This window comes from Halichoerus grypus, chromosome 1, assembly GCF_964656455.1.
Source record: "Halichoerus grypus chromosome 1, mHalGry1.hap1.1, whole genome shotgun sequence".
Taxonomy (NCBI): Eukaryota; Metazoa; Chordata; class Mammalia; order Carnivora; family Phocidae; genus Halichoerus; species Halichoerus grypus.
The window spans coordinates 65,458,661-65,481,444 of record NC_135712.1 but is presented as its reverse complement, the minus strand read 5'-3'; the positions used below and the strand labels follow the sequence as shown (position 1 = coordinate 65,481,444).

At 32.6% G+C, this 22,784-nt stretch overlaps 1 protein-coding gene across 8 annotated transcripts in view; it reads right to left on the bottom strand.

Annotated features, from left to right (window-relative positions):
• STXBP5L (syntaxin binding protein 5L) overlaps positions 1-22,784 on the bottom strand; it is a 428,903-nt gene that overhangs the window by 116,254 nt on the left and 289,865 nt on the right. For all 8 annotated transcript variants that reach the window (XM_078066497.1, XM_078066496.1, XM_078066495.1 and 5 more), the window contains exons 15-18: positions 15,782-15,822; positions 12,266-12,483; positions 9,839-10,011; positions 5,618-5,743 (exon numbers count right to left, since the gene is read on the bottom strand). In XM_078066497.1, the coding sequence (XP_077922623.1) occupies positions 5,618-5,743; positions 9,839-10,011; positions 12,266-12,483; positions 15,782-15,822 (558 nt within the window). The remainder of the gene's footprint in view (positions 1-5,617; positions 5,744-9,838; positions 10,012-12,265; positions 12,484-15,781; positions 15,823-22,784) is intronic.

The window sequence follows — 22,784 nt, the reverse complement described above, 5'->3', positions numbered from 1 at the left end:
ATATTGTTAACAGAAAATATTAACAATCTTTAAAAATTCTCTCATATAACAGATAAAAATTGCTATTCTGTTGCCTCAATTTTTTTTACTTGTTACCTGTGAAGTTATAAATCCATATTTCATATTTCACTAAAATTTCATATTTAGTGGCCATTTGTATTTCTTTTCTGAATTGCCTGTTTATATAGTTTGCTTATTTTGTAATTGGGTAATTTTTTTTCTTATCAATTTGTAGAAATTTAAAAAATGCACTCTGGATGTTTATAGCATATTACAGGTAAACAATATTGCATAGTATAATATCCTGTACTTTGATTTTTTTAACTTTATTAGATATTTTGGTAATTATTCTATGTAAATTCATAGGATGTGAATTTTTAAAAATAACTCCACAATATTTATGTGTAATCTGATTTATTTACCTAGAATTTTGTTAATGGACAATAAGTTGCTTCTAGTCTTTTGCTATTAACAATACAACAATGAATATCCTTCATAAGTTACTTGCACTAAAATATGGAGTATAATTATCGGATAAATTTCTAGAAATAAAATTACTCAATTTGCAAAAATCTTATATTTTGCTTTTTTATTCAAGTGAAACATTCATAAAAAAAATGTACATAATTGTACACTTCAATGAATTATCACAAAGTGAACAATCCCACATAACCACAAACAACTATGTCAAGAAATAGTATGTTAAAAGCAGCTGCCTCATGCTTCTGCCAATTATTGCTACTCTTTCCTCTCCCCAAATCTGACTTTCTACCAGTTTTGCTTGTTTTTGATAGATGTTTGGCTTTTTTCATATATATTGTACATATAAATGTAGTTTTTCACTTTAATTGCTGTAGAATTCAAATGGATATGTTACAATTTATTTATTCAATCTATTCTGATGGATATATTTTATTGTAGTTTGGGGATATTACAAATATAATATTGCCATCACAAATAATGCTATTGTCTTTTGAAACATATGTGCTTGCCTTTCATTGGGTATATACCCAGAAATGAAACTTTTGGGTTGTAGGGTGTGCCAACCTATGTATGCTAAAATGGAGTAAATAATGCTACCAATTTTATAAAGTAGATTCAACAATTTACCCTCTTAACAACAATGTATGAGAGTTCCTGCTACCCAGTATCTTTGCAAACCCTACCAACATTACTAATGGGGTTGTGTATCTTCTTATATATATGTGAAGATATATGTGTTATTTATATATCTTTCTTTGCAACATACTCAAATTTCTTCTGCGTTTTTTCTGTTATTTGTGATTTCCTTATTGATGATACATGAGACTCTTTTTACACTCTGCATATGAATAAGTCCATTGTCAGATATATTTAATCCAAATATCTCTTCCTTGTCCTGCCATTTCACCCTCTTAATGATGCCCTTTTTTCCAAGAAGTTCTTAATGTTTTTCTTTATGTTTAATACTTTTTGAGTATTGTTGAAAAAATATTTTCTTAACACAAGTGTAATGAAGATATTCTCCTATAATACCTTTTGAATCTTTGTGTGTAGTAGGAAAGAAGAGTCAAATTTCAGTTTTCTATATAATCTTTCAATTGACTTTGTAGTATTTATTGGGGGGGAAAACCTGTCATTTCCTCTATTGCTCTGCAGAACCAATTTGGCTATAAATGCCTGGATCTCTTTCTGCACTCTTTCTTCTGTGCATTGGTCTTTTTGTCTATCTCTCCTGTGCCAATAGAAACACTGTCATAACCAATCTATCTTTATTAATAAGTCTTGTTTTCCAATAGAGCAAGTCTTCTAATTCTGTTTTTCTTTAGTACTGTCATAGCTAACTGTGGTCCGTTGCATTTCTCTATAAATTTTAGAACCAGTTTTAAACTTCCAGGGAAAAAAACATGCTAAAATTTATCTTGGCATTGTGGTAATTCTATAGATCATTTTGTGAAAACCTGACATCTTTGTGCTATTATTGAATTTTACATTCCATGATTTAGGTTCTTTAATTTCTCTTAAGTTTTATAGTTTTCTGTGTAGAGGTCTTGATTATCTTTTATTAGGTATAGTCCTAGATTTGTTATTATTTTTATTTTATTATAAATGGAATCTTTATACAATTTTAGTTTCTATTTTTTCAGTATATGGAAATGTATTTTTACATTGACTTCGTATTCAGCAATCTTGCTAAAATCTATTAGTAATTCTAATAATTTATCTGTAAAGTATTTAAATGTTGCACATACATAAACATTTCTTTCCATTTCCTTTTTTTTCTAATCTATATAACTTTGATTTATTTTCCTTTCTGTATTGCTCTGGCTAGGACTTACAGTACAATGTGAATAGAGGTGGTGACAGCAGTCATCCTAGTCCTGTTTTTATCTCAGAGGTTTGTAAACCTTTCAATATTTTACTGTAAAGTATGAATGATATTTCCTGCCATGTATCAGATTAATGAAATTTCCTTCTTGGTTTACCAGATGATTTTGCTTTTTGCAACTCATGGCTTACTTACATGGTTTTCTATTTTATCCTTTAATGTGATGAATTACATGAATTCATTTCAAATGTTAAACAAGCCTTGCATTCCTGGCATAAACAAAACCTGGTTATAGTATGTAATTATTTTATTGCTAGATTTATTTATATTTTGGCTGGGATTTTTACACCTATATTCATGTTGCACTTTTAGTAATGGTATTTTCAAATTTTGGCATTGGATTATGCTGGCCCATAAAGAGATGAATATGACTTTTTCTTTCTCAATTCTCAGAAAGCTTTTGTGTAATATTGGTATTACTTATTTCTTAAAATTTTGCTGGGATTTATATAAGTAGCCACTTGAGCCGGAGTTTTTCGGCAGTTCAAACTGTCTATGAGAAAGGTGTCCAGGCTGTCTTTCTCATACAAGTGTAAGTTCTTTAGAGGTTCTATAGTGACTGTCACTGCCACAGTTACTTTACATGGAAAATATGCTCTCTGACTTATTCTAAACAACCGTCAGCTTCTGAACCTGGTGATATACTTTCCTAGCCTCTTAATTTTGTCATTCCTTGCCTTTATAGGTCAATCTTTTGAGTACAGAACCCTGAAAATGGCTTGAAGTCAGTCATCGGCCATAACTACTTGGGCTATATTCTTGCAAACATATATTCTTGCCATATCAAATAATGGGATTATTGACTGTCCCACACTTCCATCCTCTCTCCTCCATTCATTAAAGGGCTGTTTCTTCCAGTTTCCCTACCAAACAAGTTTTCAATCAAAAACAAGTTCCCCTTATGTATATTCGCATAGAACCTCCACAGTGTAAAACTCCAGGAACACAAGATTTTTTTTAGGTAGTATCCCTTTCAAATGGCTTCAAAGAGCTCTTGGAGCTCATCAGACTTAGCTTAGGGGAAGACTGGAAAGTATAGAAGTAGATCCAAATATATTTTTAAAAATGTATTATTTGATAAAAGATGATTCTAAATTTTGAGGGAAAAGATGAAGTATACAGGAGGTGGTGTTGGCTACAACTGTTAATCATCTGGAAAAAAGTTTAATCCCTATTTCATACCTTATATGTAAATAAATGCTAGATAGAAGAAATACTTAAATATGTTAAAAATAAATATATTAAAAGAGAATATAGTAAGTGAGGAAAGCTTTTTTTTTGTATGACACAAAATCCAGAGCCATAAAAAATAGAATTACTTTAAAAATTTTTTTAATTTATGCATGGAAAAAACTATCCTAAACAACCTCATAAACAAAAGCAGGGAAAATACTGGCAAGTTACATCACATAGAAAACTAGCTTTCCTACTTTGTAAATAGTTTTCACAAATCTGTAAGAGAAATACTAACAACTCTGCAGAAAAATGGACAAAGAATATAAACAGAAATGTCATAGTACAAGAAAATATGTTCGATTTCACTTAAGATACAAGAAAAGTCTACTTATATACTTCTTAACAAAATGACAGGGATTAAAAGTTTGTTTATACACTGTTGTTAAAAAGGTAATGGAATGATCCCAGGGTTCTGGGATTGAGCCCCGAATAGGGCTTCTTGCTCAGCAGGGAGCCTGCTTTTCCCTTTCCCTCTCTCTCTGCCTGCAGTTCCCTCTGCTTGTGTTCTTTCTCCTGTCAAATAAATAAATAAAATCTTAAAGAAAAGAAAAGCTGCCTTGCCTTTCTTTAAAAAAAAAAAAAAAAGGTAATGGAAGATCATCCATTCTTAAAACGGTGGGAGTATAATTTGGCACAACTTCTATGGAGGGCTACAATCTAGAAATAAGGATTAATTAGAATTAAATTAGCTTTTAAAAGGAATACTATCCAACTTTCAAAGAATGTCTGATTGGACTATGTTGTTCTAAGCTTTCTATTTCCTCTTAGTTTAGCCTGTTAGAGGAAATGTGAATACTTTTTGGAAGATGATAACATCACTTAGAACCCAAAATTATCTTTATAATATTTATTTATTTATAAGTATATAAATAAATATATGATGTTATATAAATTCATATAATGTTCCATAAAAAAATTAGAAACAAAACCAGAAAGCAAATCTGGGATACATGAAGATAATATGATCAAAATCCAAGACAAATAATAAATTAGATACCACATAGGGAGTTATCAAACACATATTTAAAGGAACTATATTCAACATGTTCAAGGAAATGAAGGACAAGAATGATAATTTAGGAAGATAAAAGAAGCTTTAAAAAGAATCAAATGAAAGGCATAGAACTGAAAAATAAAATAACTAAAACTGAACTCCATGGGTAGATCTACCAAAGATTAGAAACAGCTGGAGAATTAGTGAACTCTAAAAGACAAGTCAGAAGAAAGTATCCTGAGATTAAGAATTCCTCATATCAGTGGTTGCTGGAGTGGGGGGTGGGGTGGGAGGGATGGGGTGACTGGGTGATGGACACTGGGGAAGGTATGTGTTCTGGTAAGCGCTGTGAATTGTGCAAGACTGTTGAATCTCAGATCTGTACCTCCGAAACAAATAATGCAATATATGTTAAGAAAGAAAAAAAGAAGAAGAAGAATGTAGCAGGAGGGGAAGAATGAAGGGGGGGAAATTGGAGCGGGAGAAGAACCATGAGAGACGATGGACTCTGAAAAACAAACTGAGGGTTCTAGAGGGGAGGGGGGTGGGAGGATGGGTTAGCCTGGTGATGGGTATTGAGGAGGGCACGTTCTGCATGGAGCACTGGGTGTTATGCACAAACAATGAATCATGGAACACTATATCTAAAACTAATGATGTAATGTATGGGGATTAACATAACAATAAAAAATTAAAAAGAAAAAAAAAAAAAAAAGAAGAAAGTATCCAAGTTGAAACATAGGGAGGAAAAGGATAGAAGAGAAACCAGAAAGTATGTGTAGTAACATCCCAACAACCTCTTAACATGAAAAGTGGGAATATTATCACAAGTTTGACTTTAAGCAAGAATAAATAATCACAGGTTTTATGTACATTATTATTTTTCTTATACCATTTTCAATAAAGTAAAAATCTAGGTAAGGGCTTCTTCCCATTTTTAGGACTTAGGTATTTTAAAAGAAACATCTAAGTATATCAAATATATTAAAAAGTACAAATTAGAGTGTTTAACTACTTACATTCCATATGCTGAGCTTACAGCAAGACTAGTAATCTGTTGGGGAGGCTCACCATCCACCCACACCAACTGAATAACAAGCTCTGCTTGATACCCTGGAGGCATCCGCACTGGTCGCGTCTTAACACTAAAAAAAGAGAAAAAAGTAGTTCTACCACATATAGTTTAAATAAGTATGCTCATGCTTATCTTCAGAATTTACATAGAATCTTCCTACAGAAATATACAATACCAGGCACTGAGGGCAGTACATAGGTGGACAGTGTCTTCTAGTTTTCTTAAAATAGACCAAACCACTTAAGATTGCTTAGTTTTTTCTTTAAGTAGCTTTTCAGTCATTCAAGTCCACAACTTCAAATGGCCTTCATCACTTCCTTTTTTTTATTTTTGAAGATAGTATTTTAAATTATTTTTATTATTTATTTTCTTACATAATATTTGTTACATATATGTAAGTTATAATGCATGACAATAAAAAAAAAGACTATTAATCTACCACCCAACTTTAAGAGCTCAACAATATCCAAGCAGGGGCGCCTTGGTGGCTCAGTCGGTTAAGTGTCCAGTTCTTAATTTTGGCTCAGGTCATGATCCCAGGGTCATGGGATTGAGGCCCACATCAGACTCCATGCTCAGTAGGGAGTCTGCTTGAGATTCTCTCCCTCTGCCCCTCCCTCCTGCCCACTATCTCTCTAAAATAAATAAATAAATAAATCTTTAAGAAAAGTTGTTCGTGTCCAAAACCTGAATTCCTGCTCATCCCTCTAAATTTGATTGACCTGCAGCCTTATCTATTCCAGTTAGTAACAACTTGTATCTTTCCAGTTGTTCAATTAAAAAACGTTAAAGTCATACTACTGTCCTTCTCTTGTACCTTACATCCACTCAATCATCAAATGCTGTCTGTGCCACCTTCAAAATATATCCAGAATCTGAGCACCTTTTAAAATGGATTTATTTAAATTCAATTAAATTAACATATACTGTATTATTAGTTTCAGAGGTAGAATTTAGTGATTCATCAGTTGCATACAACACCCAGGGCTCATTACTTCAAGTCTGCTCCTTAATGCCCATCATCCAGTTACCCCATCCCCCCACCCACCTCCTCTCCAGCAACCTTCAGTTTATTTCTTATAGTTAAGAGTCTCTTATGGTTTGCCTCCCTCTCTGTTTTTGTCTTATTTTCTTTTTCCTTCCCTTCCCCTATGTTAATCTGTTTTGTTTCTTAAATTCTACATATGAGTGAAATCATATGGTATTTGTCTTTCTCTGACTTATTTTGCTTAGCAGAATACTCTCTAGTTCTAACCATGTTGTTGCAAATGGCAAGCTTTCATTCTTTTTGATGGCTGAATAATATTCCATTATATATATATACCACATCCTTATCTAGCCATCAGTTGATGGATATATGGGTTCTTTCCATATTTAAATCTGAATTTCAAATAAACAATAAATAGGTTTTTGTTTTTGTTTTTTACTGTAAGTGTGTCGCATGTAGTATCTAGGATATACTGATACTAAAAAATGTTTACTGTTTATCTGAAATTCAAATTTAAATGGGTATCCTGTATTTTTATTTGCTGAATCTGTCAGCCTTTAACATCATCTCTAGTTGGTGCAATAGCCTCTTTACTGGTCTCCTGGCTTCTCCCTTCCCTTGCATCTCAAAATCCATCTTCAACAAAGCCACAAAAGTGATCAATTTAAAATTTAAGTATGATCATGTCTCCTTTCTATTCAAAACATTATAATGAGGCCCCATTTAATTAGGAATAAAAGCCAAGGTCCTTACAATGGCCTATATTGGCTATTACTCATCTGACTTCATCTCCTACTATCCTCCCCACTACGCCCCACCTTGCTCCTGTTCTCCCAGTTACACTGACATCCTTATATGTGGGGCACTTAATTTTTTTAAATTTAATTTAGTTTAAATTAATTAACATATAGTATATTTAGTTTTAGAGGTAGAGTTCAGTGATTCATCAGTTGTAAATAACACCCAGTGCTCATTACATCATGTCCCCTCCTTAATGCCCATTACCCAATTACCCTCCCTCCACCCCATCCCCTCCACCAACCCTCAGTTGGTTTCCTATGGTTAAGAGTCTCTTATGGTTTGTCTCCCTCTCTGATTTTGTCTTACTTTATTTTTCCTCCCTTCCTCTATGCTCTTCTGTTTTGTTTCTTAAATTCCACATATGAATGAAATCATATAATTGTCTTTCTCTGATTGATTTATTTCACTTAGCATAAGACCCTCTAGGTCCATTCACATCATTGCAAATGGCAGGATTTCATTTTTTTGATGGCTGGGTAATATTCCATTGTGTGTAATATTCCATTGTGTATACAGTACACACACACACACACACACCCCACACCTTCTTTATCCATTCATCTGTCAATGGATATCTGGGCTCTTTCCATAGTTTGGCTATTGTGGACATTGCTGCTATAAACACTGGGGTGCACGTGCCCCTTCAAATTACTACATTTGTATCTTCGGGGTAAATACCCAGTAGTGCAATTGCTGGGTCATAGAGTAGCTCTATTTTCAACTTTTTGAGGAACCTCCATACTGTTTTCTACAGTGGCTGTACCAGCTTGCATTCCCACCAACAGTGTAGGAGGGTTCCCCTTTCTCTGCATTCTTGCCAACATTTGTTGTCTCCTGACTTGTTCATTTTAGCCATTCTGACTGGTGGTATCTCATTGTGATTTTGATTTGTATTTCCCTGATGCTGAGTGATGTGGAGCCTTTTTTCATGTGTCTGTTGGCCTTTTAAATATCTTCTTTGGAGAAGCGTCTGTTCATGTCTTCTGCCCATTTCTTGACTGGATTATTTGTTCTTTGGGTGTTGAGTTTGATAAGTTCTTTATAGACTTTGCATACTCGCCCTTTATCTGATATGTCATTTGCAAATATCTTCTCCCATTCTGTTGGTTGTCTTTTGGTTTTGTTGACTGTTTCCTTTGCTGTGCAAAAGCTTTTTATCTTGATGAAGTCCCAATAGTTCATTTTTGCCTTTGTTTCCCTTGCCTTTGGAGATGTGTCTAGCAAGAAGTTGCTGTGGCCGAGGTCGAAGTGGTTGTTGCCTGTGTTCTCCTCTAGGATTTTGATGGATTCCTGTCTTACATTTAGGTCTCTCATCCATTTTGAGTCTATTTTTGTATATTGTGTAAGAGAATGGTCCAGTTTCATTCTTCTGCATGTGGCTGTCCAACCTTCCCAATACCGTTTATTAAAGAGACTGTCTTTTTTCCATTGGATATTCTTTCCTGCTTTGTCAAAGATTAGTTGGCCATTGAGTTGAGGGTCCATTTCTGGGTTCCCTATTCTGTTCCATTGATCTATGTGTCTGTTTTTGTGCCAGTACCATACTGTCTTGATGATTACAGCTTTGTAATAGAGCTTGAAGTCTGGAATTGTGATGCCACCAACTTTGGTTTTCCTTTTCAACAATCCTTTGGCTATTCAGGGTCTTTTCTGGTTCCATACAAATTTTAGGATTATTTGTTCCAGCTCTGTGAAAAATGTTGATGGTATTTTGATAGGGATTGCATTGAATATAGATTGCTCTGGGAAACATGACATTTTAATAATATTTGTTCTTCCAGTCCATCAGCATGGAACGTTATATGTGAGGCACTTTAAAGCATTTGCTCTAGCTGTTCCTTCTGCCTGGAATGCTCTTCTACCAGATACATTTCAGCTAACTCCCTCATCACTTTTTGTTTAAATCTCACCTTCTTCATAGCATTAGTTAAAAAGAAGAAAGAAATATTATTTTTGCAATATCCTAGCAATCATGAGAGAAATCCTTTTTTTTCTAACCAGGTATTCTTGTAGTAGATAGTAAATGTGGTTTTCTTTTTGATTCCAAGAAAACTGAAGAAATTCCCTAAACATACTTTTTCAATTGGGAGATAACAAGCAAGTGGCCAAGTTTCTGCCCTGCCATACATGTTCCCATTCTATTAAAACCATGTTTTTAGGATCCTTCTGGAAAGAAAATCTATGATTTGTAATGAAGGATAAAAATCTTGTGCCACCTTCATGGATATTCAAAGAAAGACCACAGTACCCCTTGGTAGAGTGTAGGTCAATTGACAGCAACTTAATAAAAGAGAAGAACAATTTTATTTGGCACAGTTTCAAAGTATTATATGACTAATATGTAAAATTGTTTCAAAATTTGGTAGCAGCTCTTACTTGAGGCATGGGATACTGTCCTTTGTTCCTCCTTCACTAGCCACAGTGTTAGTGCTTCCGGAAAGACTCCTTGAAGAAGGAAGCTGGGATGAGAGATCTGGAAATGGAGGACTTGTTTCTGGTTCTGGGGTAATAATATCTTCAATATCATATTGAAGTCGTACCTCTAATGACTTAAAAAAAAAAATCAAGTTTTAATTTAATCTAAGTCATAATAATAAGTAATCACATTAAAATTTCTGATAACTTTTTGGTAATTATTACTTTTTCATATTAATATGTTCAGTTTTGATTTATAGTAAAGTTGAAATATCCCAGATTGATTTAAATAGTGAAATACATAGAACATTCACTGGCATTCACAAAAAATGTAAAATATTTCTTAATTCTTCAAATTTATAAGAAAAATACCTACTAGTTGAGATAAAGTTTTTATATACCAAATACTCCTTTAAAGGTATAAATTACAACTCCATATATAATGAAATAAGAAATTGGTCATGGTTATTCCAGTGAAAGAAAATAAATTGGATGTGTTTACATACACATACATAACAAATTATTATTTGTACAAGTTTTTTAGTTTAAAAAAAAATTCTGGGCGCCTGGGTGGCTCAGTCGTTAAGCATCTGCCTTCGGCTCAGGTCATGATCCCAGGGTCCTGGGATCGAGTCCCACATCGGGCTCCCTGCTCGGCGGGAAGCCTGCTTCTCCCTCTCCCACTCCCCCCTGCTTATGTTCCTGCTCTCGCTATCTCTCTCTCTGTCAAATAAATAAATAAAATCTTTAAAAAAAAAAAAATTCTACTTTGAATTTGAATTTAGTAAACGTTTTCCAAAATAAATTCTAATTTTTGTTTCATTAGCTTAGCTCAATTTCATTAGCTTGGTTAGAATTGCTTAATTGAAAAACATATGATAAACTGTATTGAAATAAAAAGATGACCCAAAACCTTTTTTTAATCTAAAAATGTTTACAAATTAAGTACTTGATGACTGCATTCAATGCTTTAATTAAAATTGATTTTATAACAAACATTTGCTTTACAATGTAAAAATCAGCATTTTTAGAAATTCAATTAATTAACATATAGTATATTATAGTTTCAGAGGTAGAGTTCAGTGATTCATCAGTCTTATATAACACCCAGAGTTCATTATATCACATGCCCTCCTTAATGTCCATCACCTATTTTCCCCATACCCCCAGACCCTCCCCTCCTTAAGCAAACCTGTTTGTTTCCTATGGTTAAGAGTCTCTTATGGTTTGTCTCTGATTTCATCTTGTTTTATTTTTCCCTCCCTTCTCCTATGCTCTTCTGTTTGTTTCTTAAATTCCACATATGAGTGAAATCATATGATTAAAAAAATCAGCATTTTTGAAGCTGAAAACAAATGTCATTATGGGGTAGTAATACAGCAATATTACCAAATTACTGTCATAATTGTATTAAAAACTAAAAAAATCTATAGTGACTGTAACAATTAGCAGTTATTGAGTGCTAACTATACCTAGACACAATGTTAATGATTTTATATAATCCTCATAAGAACCCTATGAAATTGGCATTATCATTTGTAATTTATTATTACTTTCCATTTTTCCATTTTATTTACACAGAAAATTATATGCGTGTATGAAACTTGGTCTTACCCAGACTCTACTACTGACTACTGGAGCCTTGTGACTTGCTCAGAGTCATGTAGCTATTTACTGGTAAAGCCAGAATTAAAATATAGGCTTATCTGACTCCAAAGATTGGGTGGGATTTTAACTCATATACTTTAACAGGGCAGTACTTAAATTTGCTGTTGAGGTAAAAACAGTTTTAGACAGGCCTTTAGTAGATAATCTTTATTTTCTGATAAAATGGTAAAATGGACTCAGTAGGGTAGGCCAATTATCTATAGATGCTTTAATTTTTATTTAATTTATCCTATGAGACCATAATTGAATAATTAAATTACTTGATTAGTTTAAAATTTAGATAAGGTACCCCATAATTATTTCCATCCTATAAAAATGTTGCTATCTAGAAAATTATTAAAAATAATCTTATTGTAGTTGAGAAATGATCACTTGTGGCAATTGACAAGAAAAAAATTTAATAAAGATATACAACAAAGCTTTCATTAATTTGACATTTATACATAAAGCAATGACTGTATAAATTCTATATACACATAATCCATTCTATTTAATAATACAAAGTTTTGGTAGAGAAATGTTTTTTTCATTTTAAGCCAAACTATTTTTCAATATGTTATACTAGGTAACAAGAATAATTCAAAATCCTATGAATTGGATTACTGGCCAAATACAGTAGTCTTGAAGGCTTAAAACCATACCAAACCCTAGCCAAAATCTATGATAATTGCTTTCTTTTAATAGCTTTAGCTGTAAGCATTAAATTTTAAAAAAACTTACCACTATTTCTGTTGTTATTTCATGTCTGCTGAATTTATAAATTATGACATATGCAGAAACTCCTGATACACAGAATATTCTGCTCTCTGGACACCAGTAAATCATCTGAATGGCATATGGATCTTCCTCTATAATTTCACATGTTGGTTTTCCTTCTCCTACCTTCTGTTTTTCAAACACTTTTGAAGTTTTGAGCTTGTACAGCATCTGCAGAGTTACTATAAGATATTGAAACATAGTTATCTTCTAATTTGAACTTAATTCTTAGATCTCATTGAAGCTTTTTCAATATATTTGTTAAAGCACTAAAATAAAACCCAAGTAGACAAAATAAATTACATGTTAACTAGGAAGCATTCAGTGTCATATACTCTTATCATTACAGTTTAGCTGGATGGAGATTCCAGAGAAAAATAAACATTTATTGCACATATACTATATACCAAAGAATTTGTAGGTCCTTTGTATGCATTGTCTCATGTAATCCTCAGAAAAGTCCCATGAAGTAAGTATTTTTATCCTCATTTATTGATGAAAACATTGTGGCTCAGAAAGGTTACAATGGAAATACTGAACCTAATTCTCTTCTACAGTTTTTCCCTTTGATTGCTACATGAGAGATTGAAGCTATTCTTAGAGAGTTTACTCTTCTCAACAAATTTCTAGACAATCCTTAAGATGAGAAACATTTGTAATTTACTAGCTAGTAATATTGAGAGTCCAATAATCTGTAGTTATTTTAGAAAGAATCTTTTCCAAGTGGCTCTGTATTAGAAAAGGATCAGTTATAATTTTTAAAAACTCTGGGGATGGTGAATTGTTTTCAGGAATATTTATTTGGGGGAATATTTTTTCCCTTATAGACCCCGATGATAACTCTCCTATAAAAAAGTTCTGATTCTATAAAAGATCCTTAAGAGAATTTCTAAAAATCTGGGAATTGCTGTCAAAAATGCATAATCTGAAGCTAATCATGAGAAACGTCAGTCAAACCCAAATTGAAGATTCTACAAAAATAATTGGCCCAAGTCCTCAAAAATATCAATTTCATGAAATAAAGACTCATAAACAATTCCAAATTGAGGAAAACTCAAAAGATGATAAATGCAATAAATAATCCTCAAATTTCTTTTATTATAAAAGATATTATTGGGACAATTGGTGAAAACTAAGTAAGACTTGGAGGTTAGATAATAGTATTGCATCAGTATTAATCTCCTGATTTTGATAACTATAATTTGACTATGTAAAAGAATGTCTTGTTTGTAGGAAATATACAATGAAGTATTTTTAGGGCTGTAATGTAAGAAGAGATCACTGCAACTCACAAATGGTTACAAAAGCTATACATATATGTGAACATATGGAGAAGAGGGAGAGGGAGGAAGGTGGAAGAACAAATGTAGTATACACTGACATTTGGGGAACCTGGCTAAAAGCTATAGAACACTTCATGGTATTTTTTTGCAATTATTCTCTAAGTCTAAAATTATGTCAAACCGAAACATTTCGAAAATGGATAAGGCATTAATTATACTAGGTGCTATAGCCTGCCTTCTAGGTCAGATGGGGTATCACTCCCATGATTATTTTATGTGACAGTAACAATGGTAAAAGGATATTGTAGACATAATTAAGGCCCCTAATTAGTTGACTTGGAGTTAGTCAACAGAGGTTATCCTTAATTGGGCTGACATAATCATAATTAAAAGAGGGACTGGTGTGCCCTCCCTGAGGTTAGAATGACACTCCCTTGCCAGGCTTGAAGAAACAAGTTGCCATGAGTTATAATGCTACAAGAAAATTCTGCCAACTACCTGAGATTGAATGAGGACACTAAATCTCAAATGAAACTGCAGCCCTAGCCAAAACCTTGACTGCAGTCTCAGGCAACCCTAAGCAAAGAACCCAGCTAAACTGTACCCAAATTACTGACACACAGAAACCGTGAGATAATATATAAGTACTGTTTTAAGCTGCTCAGTTGTGGTAATTTATTACTCAGCAAAGAAAACAAATACACATAAATAACTCAGTTATTCAAATTCAGTAAAACCTTACTTCTGTACTGAACAGTATTCCTCAAAATTGGCAGACTAAGTGATATTTCTTCAATGACATCCACTAAATTGGAAATGCGTCCTTATAATTGGTTACAGTAAAAATATTAAACATCCTGCAAACCTTAATCGTTAGAATGTTAAAGTGTCTTCTCACATTTTAGAAGCTAAGGAGTGACTTTGAGGTGGTGTGAAAGGAACAATAATGTCACTATAAAATTGTGTTCTTGGAACAAAGTCAGATTTACAAGAAAAAGTTCATCCAAAGAAAATCTTTTGTCCTTTGGAATTTCTCCCTGAGCCATTGTTCTCTATTGTGTGAGTTCAAAAAGGTGCCTCAAAATTCATGGTTTTACATATTTTAATCATTTTCTCTTGCTGATGGTTCACTCCACTGCTGAAAGAGTCTAGCTTACAGGCTAAGAGTATCACCAATATTCAACCTTCTTCCCTTTGCTTTTGTGTTTATCATGGTCTTCCTCAGAAGCTGTTTACCTCTACAACTTCAACTATCACTTTTATGCTGCTTCTATATGACTGTCCATTTTTGACTGTTTTTCCTACCTGCTAGACACTTGGATTTCGTGGTGTGATTACAAAATTCAAACCTCTAGCACTCTCTTGTATTCCTCATTTCCAAAAGAGTTACCCATATCTTGCTGGTTACCCATCCTCAGAAACTGAGCCATTGCTCACTTATTATTGTCCTCCTATTCCTGACTACTAAAATCTTAACTATCTTCTAAAACTCACATTAAATATTACCCCATCAAAATACCCTTTCTGGTTCTACCTGGTTCAAACAAATCTCAAATTTCTGGTAACAAACAGAATTTGAGTTATATTACATTTAGATTTCTTATCATACTGTTTGCCTTCTATTCATATATGTGCATTTCTTTATCTGATTTAGTAAATATAAGTTTTGTGAAGGGTATATATGGATATAATCAAGTCTGAAATATCTTTGCATGCCCTTCAACACTGAGAAGACTACCTTATTCCTTAAACTATATAATTTTCAAACATCTTAAAAGAATTTTACATTTATCAAATCATTTCTTTTGATTCATACAAGGCTTGGTAGACAAGTAGAAAAGTGGACTAGTGAGATTAAAAAAAAAACTTCTCCAGGACAAGAGCTAGAGGTAAAGGAAATTCCTTCAACTGACTTAATCTGACAAAGTTTGGTACTTTTTTCAACATACCTTACCTTTTGTAAATATAATGGGTTACTGATAGTGAATTCAGTCCAGTTTATATTATAAAGGAAAAGTATAGTAGAGATAGTACTTTAAACTTATTTAACATAGGAAATGGATTTTTATAACATAGCCATATATGCATGCTAAAAATGTATCTGAAATATTAATTGTCCAAACTAAAAAGTGGTGATGGCTCTGAGTAAATATTAACCAAGTATTTTCTGTTATAGAACAAGAGACTTAAAACTTACTTGCAGAAGCATCCCAAAATTTTATTGATCCGTCTGCATGACTAGATAAAAAATACATTAGCATTAATTACAGTAAATTTAAAAAATCATAATCATTCCAAATGTATAAAAACTTGAGTTATTGCTAAAATTTGATTCAAAATCCCATTCTAATGAGAACTCATATATGCTAAACCATTTCCAAGCTCATGGTAGTGGTTTACTTTTTAAACAATGCACTAAAATCTAGATTTAAAAAAGAACAATAGATTTTACTGTAAGAAGATTTTATGTTGAATAGAGAACAATGAAAACTGGCTTGAATGAGCAATATATTTTTATATAAAATTGTTTACTCTCAATAAAAAATACCTGACTTAATTTGGTTACATTAAAATAATTTTGAAGTCAATATCATAGTGAAATTAAAGTTAAGCTTCAAAATATAAAAAGCAAATCCTTAAAGCTATCTAGAGTTGTATCATTATTTGGCAATAACATAATGGTAATTCTATAATATCTAATCTAGAAATAAAAAGGATAGAATAATTCCAACATTTTATTAGTTCAGCTTTAACCTGACACCAAAACCAAAAAAGAAAATTACAAAACCTTATTCCTCAAGCACAGGTATAAACATTGTCAATAAAATATTAGCAAATCAAATAAAAAACATAGAAAGGATAATAAATCATGACTAAGTTGCAGTTCATCCTAGGAATGCAAGAGTAGTTAAACATTAAAAAAATCAATCACCATATTGTTATTCATCATACTGACAGATTAAAGAAGAAAAACCATATGATCATCTCAATAAAAACAAAAAAAGCATTTGTTTCTACCTTTTGGCTATTGTGAATAATGCTTCTATGAGCATTCATGTATAAGTTTTGTATATACCTAAAAGTGGAAGTGCTTGGTTATATGATAATTGTTTAGCTTTTTGAGAAATTGCCAAACCATTTTCCTTATCAGCCTCACCATTTTACATTCCCCCTAGCAATGTATGTAGTTCTAATTAATCTATATCCTTGTCAACACTTGTTATTTCCCTTTTTAAAAAAATTTTAGCCATCCTAGTGGGTATGAAGTGGTACACATAATTGTGGCTTTGATTTTCACTTCCCCAATGACTAATGATGTTAAGCATATTTTCATGTGCTTGTTACCCATTTTGTAGACTTTTTTGAAAAAGTCTACACAAGTTCTTTGCTCACTTAAAAAAGTGTTTGTCTTTCTATTGTTGAGCTCTAAGAATTATTTATATATTGTGAATACTAAACCCTATCAGATATGATTTGAAAATTTTTTCCAACTCAGTGTTGTCTTTTCACCTGATGATGAAGACCATTTTATCTATTTTTTCTTTTGTTATTTATGCTTTTGGTATAATGTCTAAGAAACTTTTGCCATAATCAAGGTCGTGAAAGATTACCCCTTCGTTTTCTCTTTGAACTTTATAGCTTTAGCCATTAATTCAAATCTTTCATCATATTTCAGTTAATTTTTGCATATGGCATGATGTAGGAGTCTAACTTTATTTTTTTATTTCGTTTTTACTTAAATTCTAGTTAGTTAACATAGAGTGTAATATTAGTTTCAGAAGATTTTAGTGATTCATCACTTACATATAAAACCCAGTGCCCTCCTTAATACTTATCACCCATCAAGCCCATTCCCCCCTACAACCTTCCCTCCAGCAACTCTCAGTTTGTTCTCTATATTAAGAGTCTCTCTTATGGTTTGCCTCCCTCTCATTTTTTCCCCTCCCCCTATGTTCATCTGTTTTGTTTCTTAAATTCCACATATGAGTGAAATCATATGGTATTTGTCTTTTTCTGACTTATTTCACTTAGCATAATACACTCTTGCTCCATCGACATCAATGCAAATGGCAAGATTTCATTCTTTTTTATGGCTGAGTAATATTCCATGATATATATATATGCACACCACATCTTCTTTATCCATTCATCAGTCAATGGACATTTGGGCTCTTTTCATAATTTGGCTATTGTTGATAATGCTGGTATAAACCTCGGGGTGCATGTATCCCTATAAATCAGTATTTTGGTATCCTTTGGGTAAATAGTGCAATTGCTGAGTCTTAGGGTAGTTCTATTTTTAACTTTTTGAGGAACCTCCATACTGTTTTCCACAGTGGCTGCACCAGTTTTCATTCCCACCAACAATGTAAGAGCAATTCCCTATTGTTGCATCCTCACCAACATCTGATGTTTCCTGTGTTAATTTTAGCCATCTGAAAGGTGTGAGGTGGTACCTCATTGTGGTTTTGATTTGTATTTTCCTGATGAGGAGTGATGTTGAGCATTTTTTCATGTGTCTGTTAGCCATCTGGATGTCTTCTTTGGAAAAATGTCTGTTCATGTCTTCTATTTCTTAACTGGATCATTTGGTTTTTTGGGTGTTGAGTGTGATAACTTTACAGATTTGGGGGAGGGTCTAGCTTTATTCTTTTGTATGTGGATATCCAGTTCTCCTAGCAACATTTGTTGATGAGATTATCCTTTCTCCCATTAAATGATCTTGGCAGACTTATAAAAAATCAGTCATAGATGTATGATTTTATTTCTGGAATCCCAATTCTATTTCATTAAATTATATATCTAATCTTATGACATTACCACACAGTCTTGATCACCGTAGCTATGGAGGGAATCTTACAATTGGGAAGTGTGAGCCCTTCAACTTTGTTATTTTTCAAGATTATTTTGACTATTTGTGGTCACTTGCAATTTCATTAATTTTAGGATAACCTTTTTCATTTCTGCAAAAAGGTCATTGGGGTTTTGACAAGGATTGTAGTGAATCTCTACATCATTTTGGGATATTGCCATCTTAACAGTATTAAGTGTTACATTCTTAAACATGGGATATAATTTGATTTATTTTTGTATTTTTTTATAGATTTTATTTATTTGACACAGAGAGATAGCAAGAGCAGGAACACAAGCAGTGGGAGTGGGAGAGGGAGAAGCAGGCTTCCCGGCGAGCAGAGAGCTCGATGTGGGGCTTGATCCCAGGACCCTGGGATCATGACCTGAGCCGAAGGCAGATGCTTAACGACTGAGCCACCCAGGTGCCCTATTTTTGTGTTTTTAAATTTCTTTCAGCAATGTTTTATAGTTTCTGGTGTATAAACACTTCATCTCCTTGGGTAAGTTTCTAAGTATTTTATTTTACTTTTTGATGCTATTATAAATGGAATTGCTTTCTTAATTTCCTTTGTGAATTGTTCATTGTTAGTATATAAAAACACACTAATATATATAAATGATTATAACATCTGCAAATAGAGCTAATGTTCTTCCTTTCCACAGTAGATGCTTTTTATTACTCTTGCCTCTTCTGGATAGAATTTCCAGTACAATACGAAATAAAAGTAGCAAAAGCCAGGATTGTTTTCTTGTTCCTGATCTCAGAGGAAAAGCTTTCAGTCTTTCACCATTGAATATCATGTTATCTGTGGGTTTTGCAAAAATGCATTTTACCAGATTAAGGAAGTTCCACTTCAGGCAAAGGAAGTTCCTCAGTTATTTGAATGTTGCTGTTGTGGTTTTAAATCATGAAAGGGGATCTGTCCAATGCTTCTTCTGTAAGAGATGACCATGTTTTTCCTCCTTTCATTCTATTGATGTGGTTATTATGTTGATTAGTGTATGCTAAAACACTCTTGTGTTCCTAGAATGAATCTCACTTGATCATGGTTTATAATTCTCATAATAATATGCTACTGGATTCCATTTGCTAGTGTTTCATTGAGTACACTTGCATCTATATTCATAAAGAATATTTTTGCATAGTTTTCTTTTCTTGTGATGTCTTTGTCTGGCTTTGGTGTTAGGGTAATGCTGGCCCCATAGAATGAGTTAAAATGTGTTCCCCTCTATTTTTTGGAAATGTTTGAGAAGCATTTGGTGTTACCTCCTTAAATGATTGGTAAAATTCATCATAAAGCAATCTGATCCTGGCCTTTTCTTTGATGGGAGGTTTTGATTACTGATACAATCTCTTATTATAAAGTTGTTCACATTACCTATTTCTTCTTGAGTCAGCTTTGGTAGTTTGTTTCTCAGAATTTATCCATTTCATCTAGGTTATTTACTTTGTTGGCATAGTTGTTCATAATATTCTTTTATAACCCTTTTTTAGTTAAGTAAGGTTGATAGTATCATACTCACTTTTAATTCTAATTTTAATAATTTGAGTGTCATTTTTTTCTGAGTCACTATAGTTACTCAGTCAATTCTGTCCATATTTTGGTTTTGTTTAGTTCCTTTATTGCCTTTCTGACCTCTGCTTTGCTTATCTGTGCTTGAATTTTTGTTATTCCTTACATCTGCAAGCTTTAGTTGTCTTTTCTTTTTTTCCCCCAGTTCTTTGGATGTAAAGATAGGTTATTGATTTGAGAACTTTTTCCTTCCTTTAATGTAGGCAGTATAGCTGTAAATTTCCCCCTGGGTATTGGTTTTGCTACAAGTCTCTACTTTTTCTTTTTATTCATCTCAAAGTGTTTTCCAATTTCCCTTGGGATTTCTACTTTGGTCTATTGTTTAAGAGCATGTTACTTAATTTCCACATATTTGTGATTGTTCCCATTTTCTTTCAGTTATTACCTACCAGTTTCATTATATTTTGGTTGGAGAAGAAACTATTGTTTCAGTCTTCCTACATTTAGTGAGACTTGTTTTGTGGCCCAACAACTGCTCTGTCCTGGAGAATGTTACACGCACCTTTAAAAACTATGTGTTCTTTGTTTTTGTTATTGTTGTGTTGAGGGTTCTATATATTGTCTCTTAGGTTAATTTATAATGCTGTTCAAGTCCTCTGTTTCCTTAGTGATATTCTATCTAGTTTTTCCATCTGAAATGTTCTTCCTTTTATTGAAATTATTATTGTAAAACTCTTTCCTACTTTAATTCTGTCCATTTTTGCTTCATATATCTTGGAGTTCTGTTATCGTATGTATATGTTTATAATATACACATATACTATGCATTTGATATTTTTATCAATATATAATCTCTTCTTCGTCTCTTATAACAATTTTAGACTTAAAATCTATTTTGTCTAAAATTAGTATATCCACAAAAAAATAAAGGAAATAAGAAATTAAATTAGTATAGCTACTCTCTGCCTTTCTTTAATTTATTGTTTGCATGGAACATCTTCTTTCAATCTTTTCATTTTCAACATATTTTTGTCTTTGTAATTAAAGTGTGTCTCCTGTAGAAAGCATACAATTAAATCATGTATTTTTACCCATTCTGCCAATCTCTGCCTTATAATTAGAGAGTGTAATTCATTTAATGGAAGTATTGAAAAGGAAGGACTTCTGCCATCTTGCTATATATTTTCTATATGTCGTATCTTTTTTGTTGTTCAGTGCCTCCAAGACTGCCTTCTTTTATGCTTAATTATAAAAAAAGTACCATTTTGCTTCCTTTCTTGTTTCTTATTTAATTTTCTGTATATATTTTCGTTGTTTCTTTGTTACCCTGGGCATTAACGTTAGCCTCTTAAATTTATAACAATCTAGTTTGAATTAATGCTAACTAGCTTCAATACCAAAACTCTATTGCTGTATGTTATATATAGCTGTTGCTATATGACCCCACTATGTTGTTATTGTCACAACTTCTTTATGTGTTTTGCCCATTACCACCATGGATTTGTAATTATGCTTTTATGTATTTGGGAAAAAAGAGGAGTTAAAAACAAAAATAAAATAATGTTGGCTTTTATATTTACCTATGTACCCTTTACTAGTGGTCTTTATTTACTCATATGGCTTCAAATTACTATCTAATGTGTTTTCATTTGAGCCTGAAGAATTCCCATTAACATTTCTCATAAGGCAGATCTACTAGAAATAATTTCCTTAGCTTTTGTTTATCTGAGAATGTTTTAACTTCTCCTTCAGTTTCGAAAAATAGTTTTGCTGGATATAGAATTGTTGGTTAAAAGGTTTTTTTTCTTTCAGAACTTTAAAGACATCATCCTACCATCTCTGTCTTCATGGTTTCTAATGAGAAATTAGCTTAATCTTACTGAGGATCCCTTGTACTTGACAAATTGTTTCTGTCTCACTGCTTTCAACATCTTTTCTCTGGATCTGCTCAGTCTTTGTCTTTCAACAATTTGATCATAATGTGTTTCAGTGTGGATCTTTTCGAGTTTATCCTACTCAGATTTTACTGAAATTCTTAGAGATATATGTTAATTTTTCATCAAATTGGGGAATTTTACAGTCATTATTTCTTCAACTATTCTTTATGTTCTTTACCTCCTCTCTTTCTGAGACAGCCATCATGTGTATTTTGTTAAGGTTTATGATGTCCCACAGGTCTCTTAGATATTATTATTTTTCATTCTATTTTTGATCTTCAGATGGAATCATTTCCATTGACCTACCTTCAAATTCACTTATTCTTTTTTCTGCCTGCTCAAATCTAAGGCTGAATCCCTCTCATGAGTTTTTTCACTTCTGTTGTACTTTTCAGCACCAGAATTTCTATTTAATTTCTTTTTTTTTTAACAAATTTTCTTTTTATTAATACTATTTGATGAGACTTAATTCTTCTGGTTACCTTCAATTTTTGTTCATGGTTTCTCTTAGCTCTTTAGGCATATTTAAGACAGTTGATTTAAAGTCTTCATAAGTAAAATGTCTTGGCTTCCTCAGGTACATTTCAATTAAATTCTATTTTTCCCCTCTGAATGGGCCACGATTTCTTATTTCTTTATATGCCTTGTATTTTTTGTTGTTGAAAACTGGACTTTTGATTATTAATGAGGAAACTGAAAATTAGATTCTACCCCTTCCCAAGTTCTTCTGCTGATGCTTATTGTAAGTTTTTGTTGTTTAGAAAAGTCAGTATGTAAACAGTTTTTTAAAGATTGTATTCTTCGGGTGCCTGGGTGGCTTAGTTGGTTAAGTGACTGCCTTCGGCTCAGGTCATGATCCTGGAGTCCCCAGATCGAGTCCCACATTGGGCTCCCC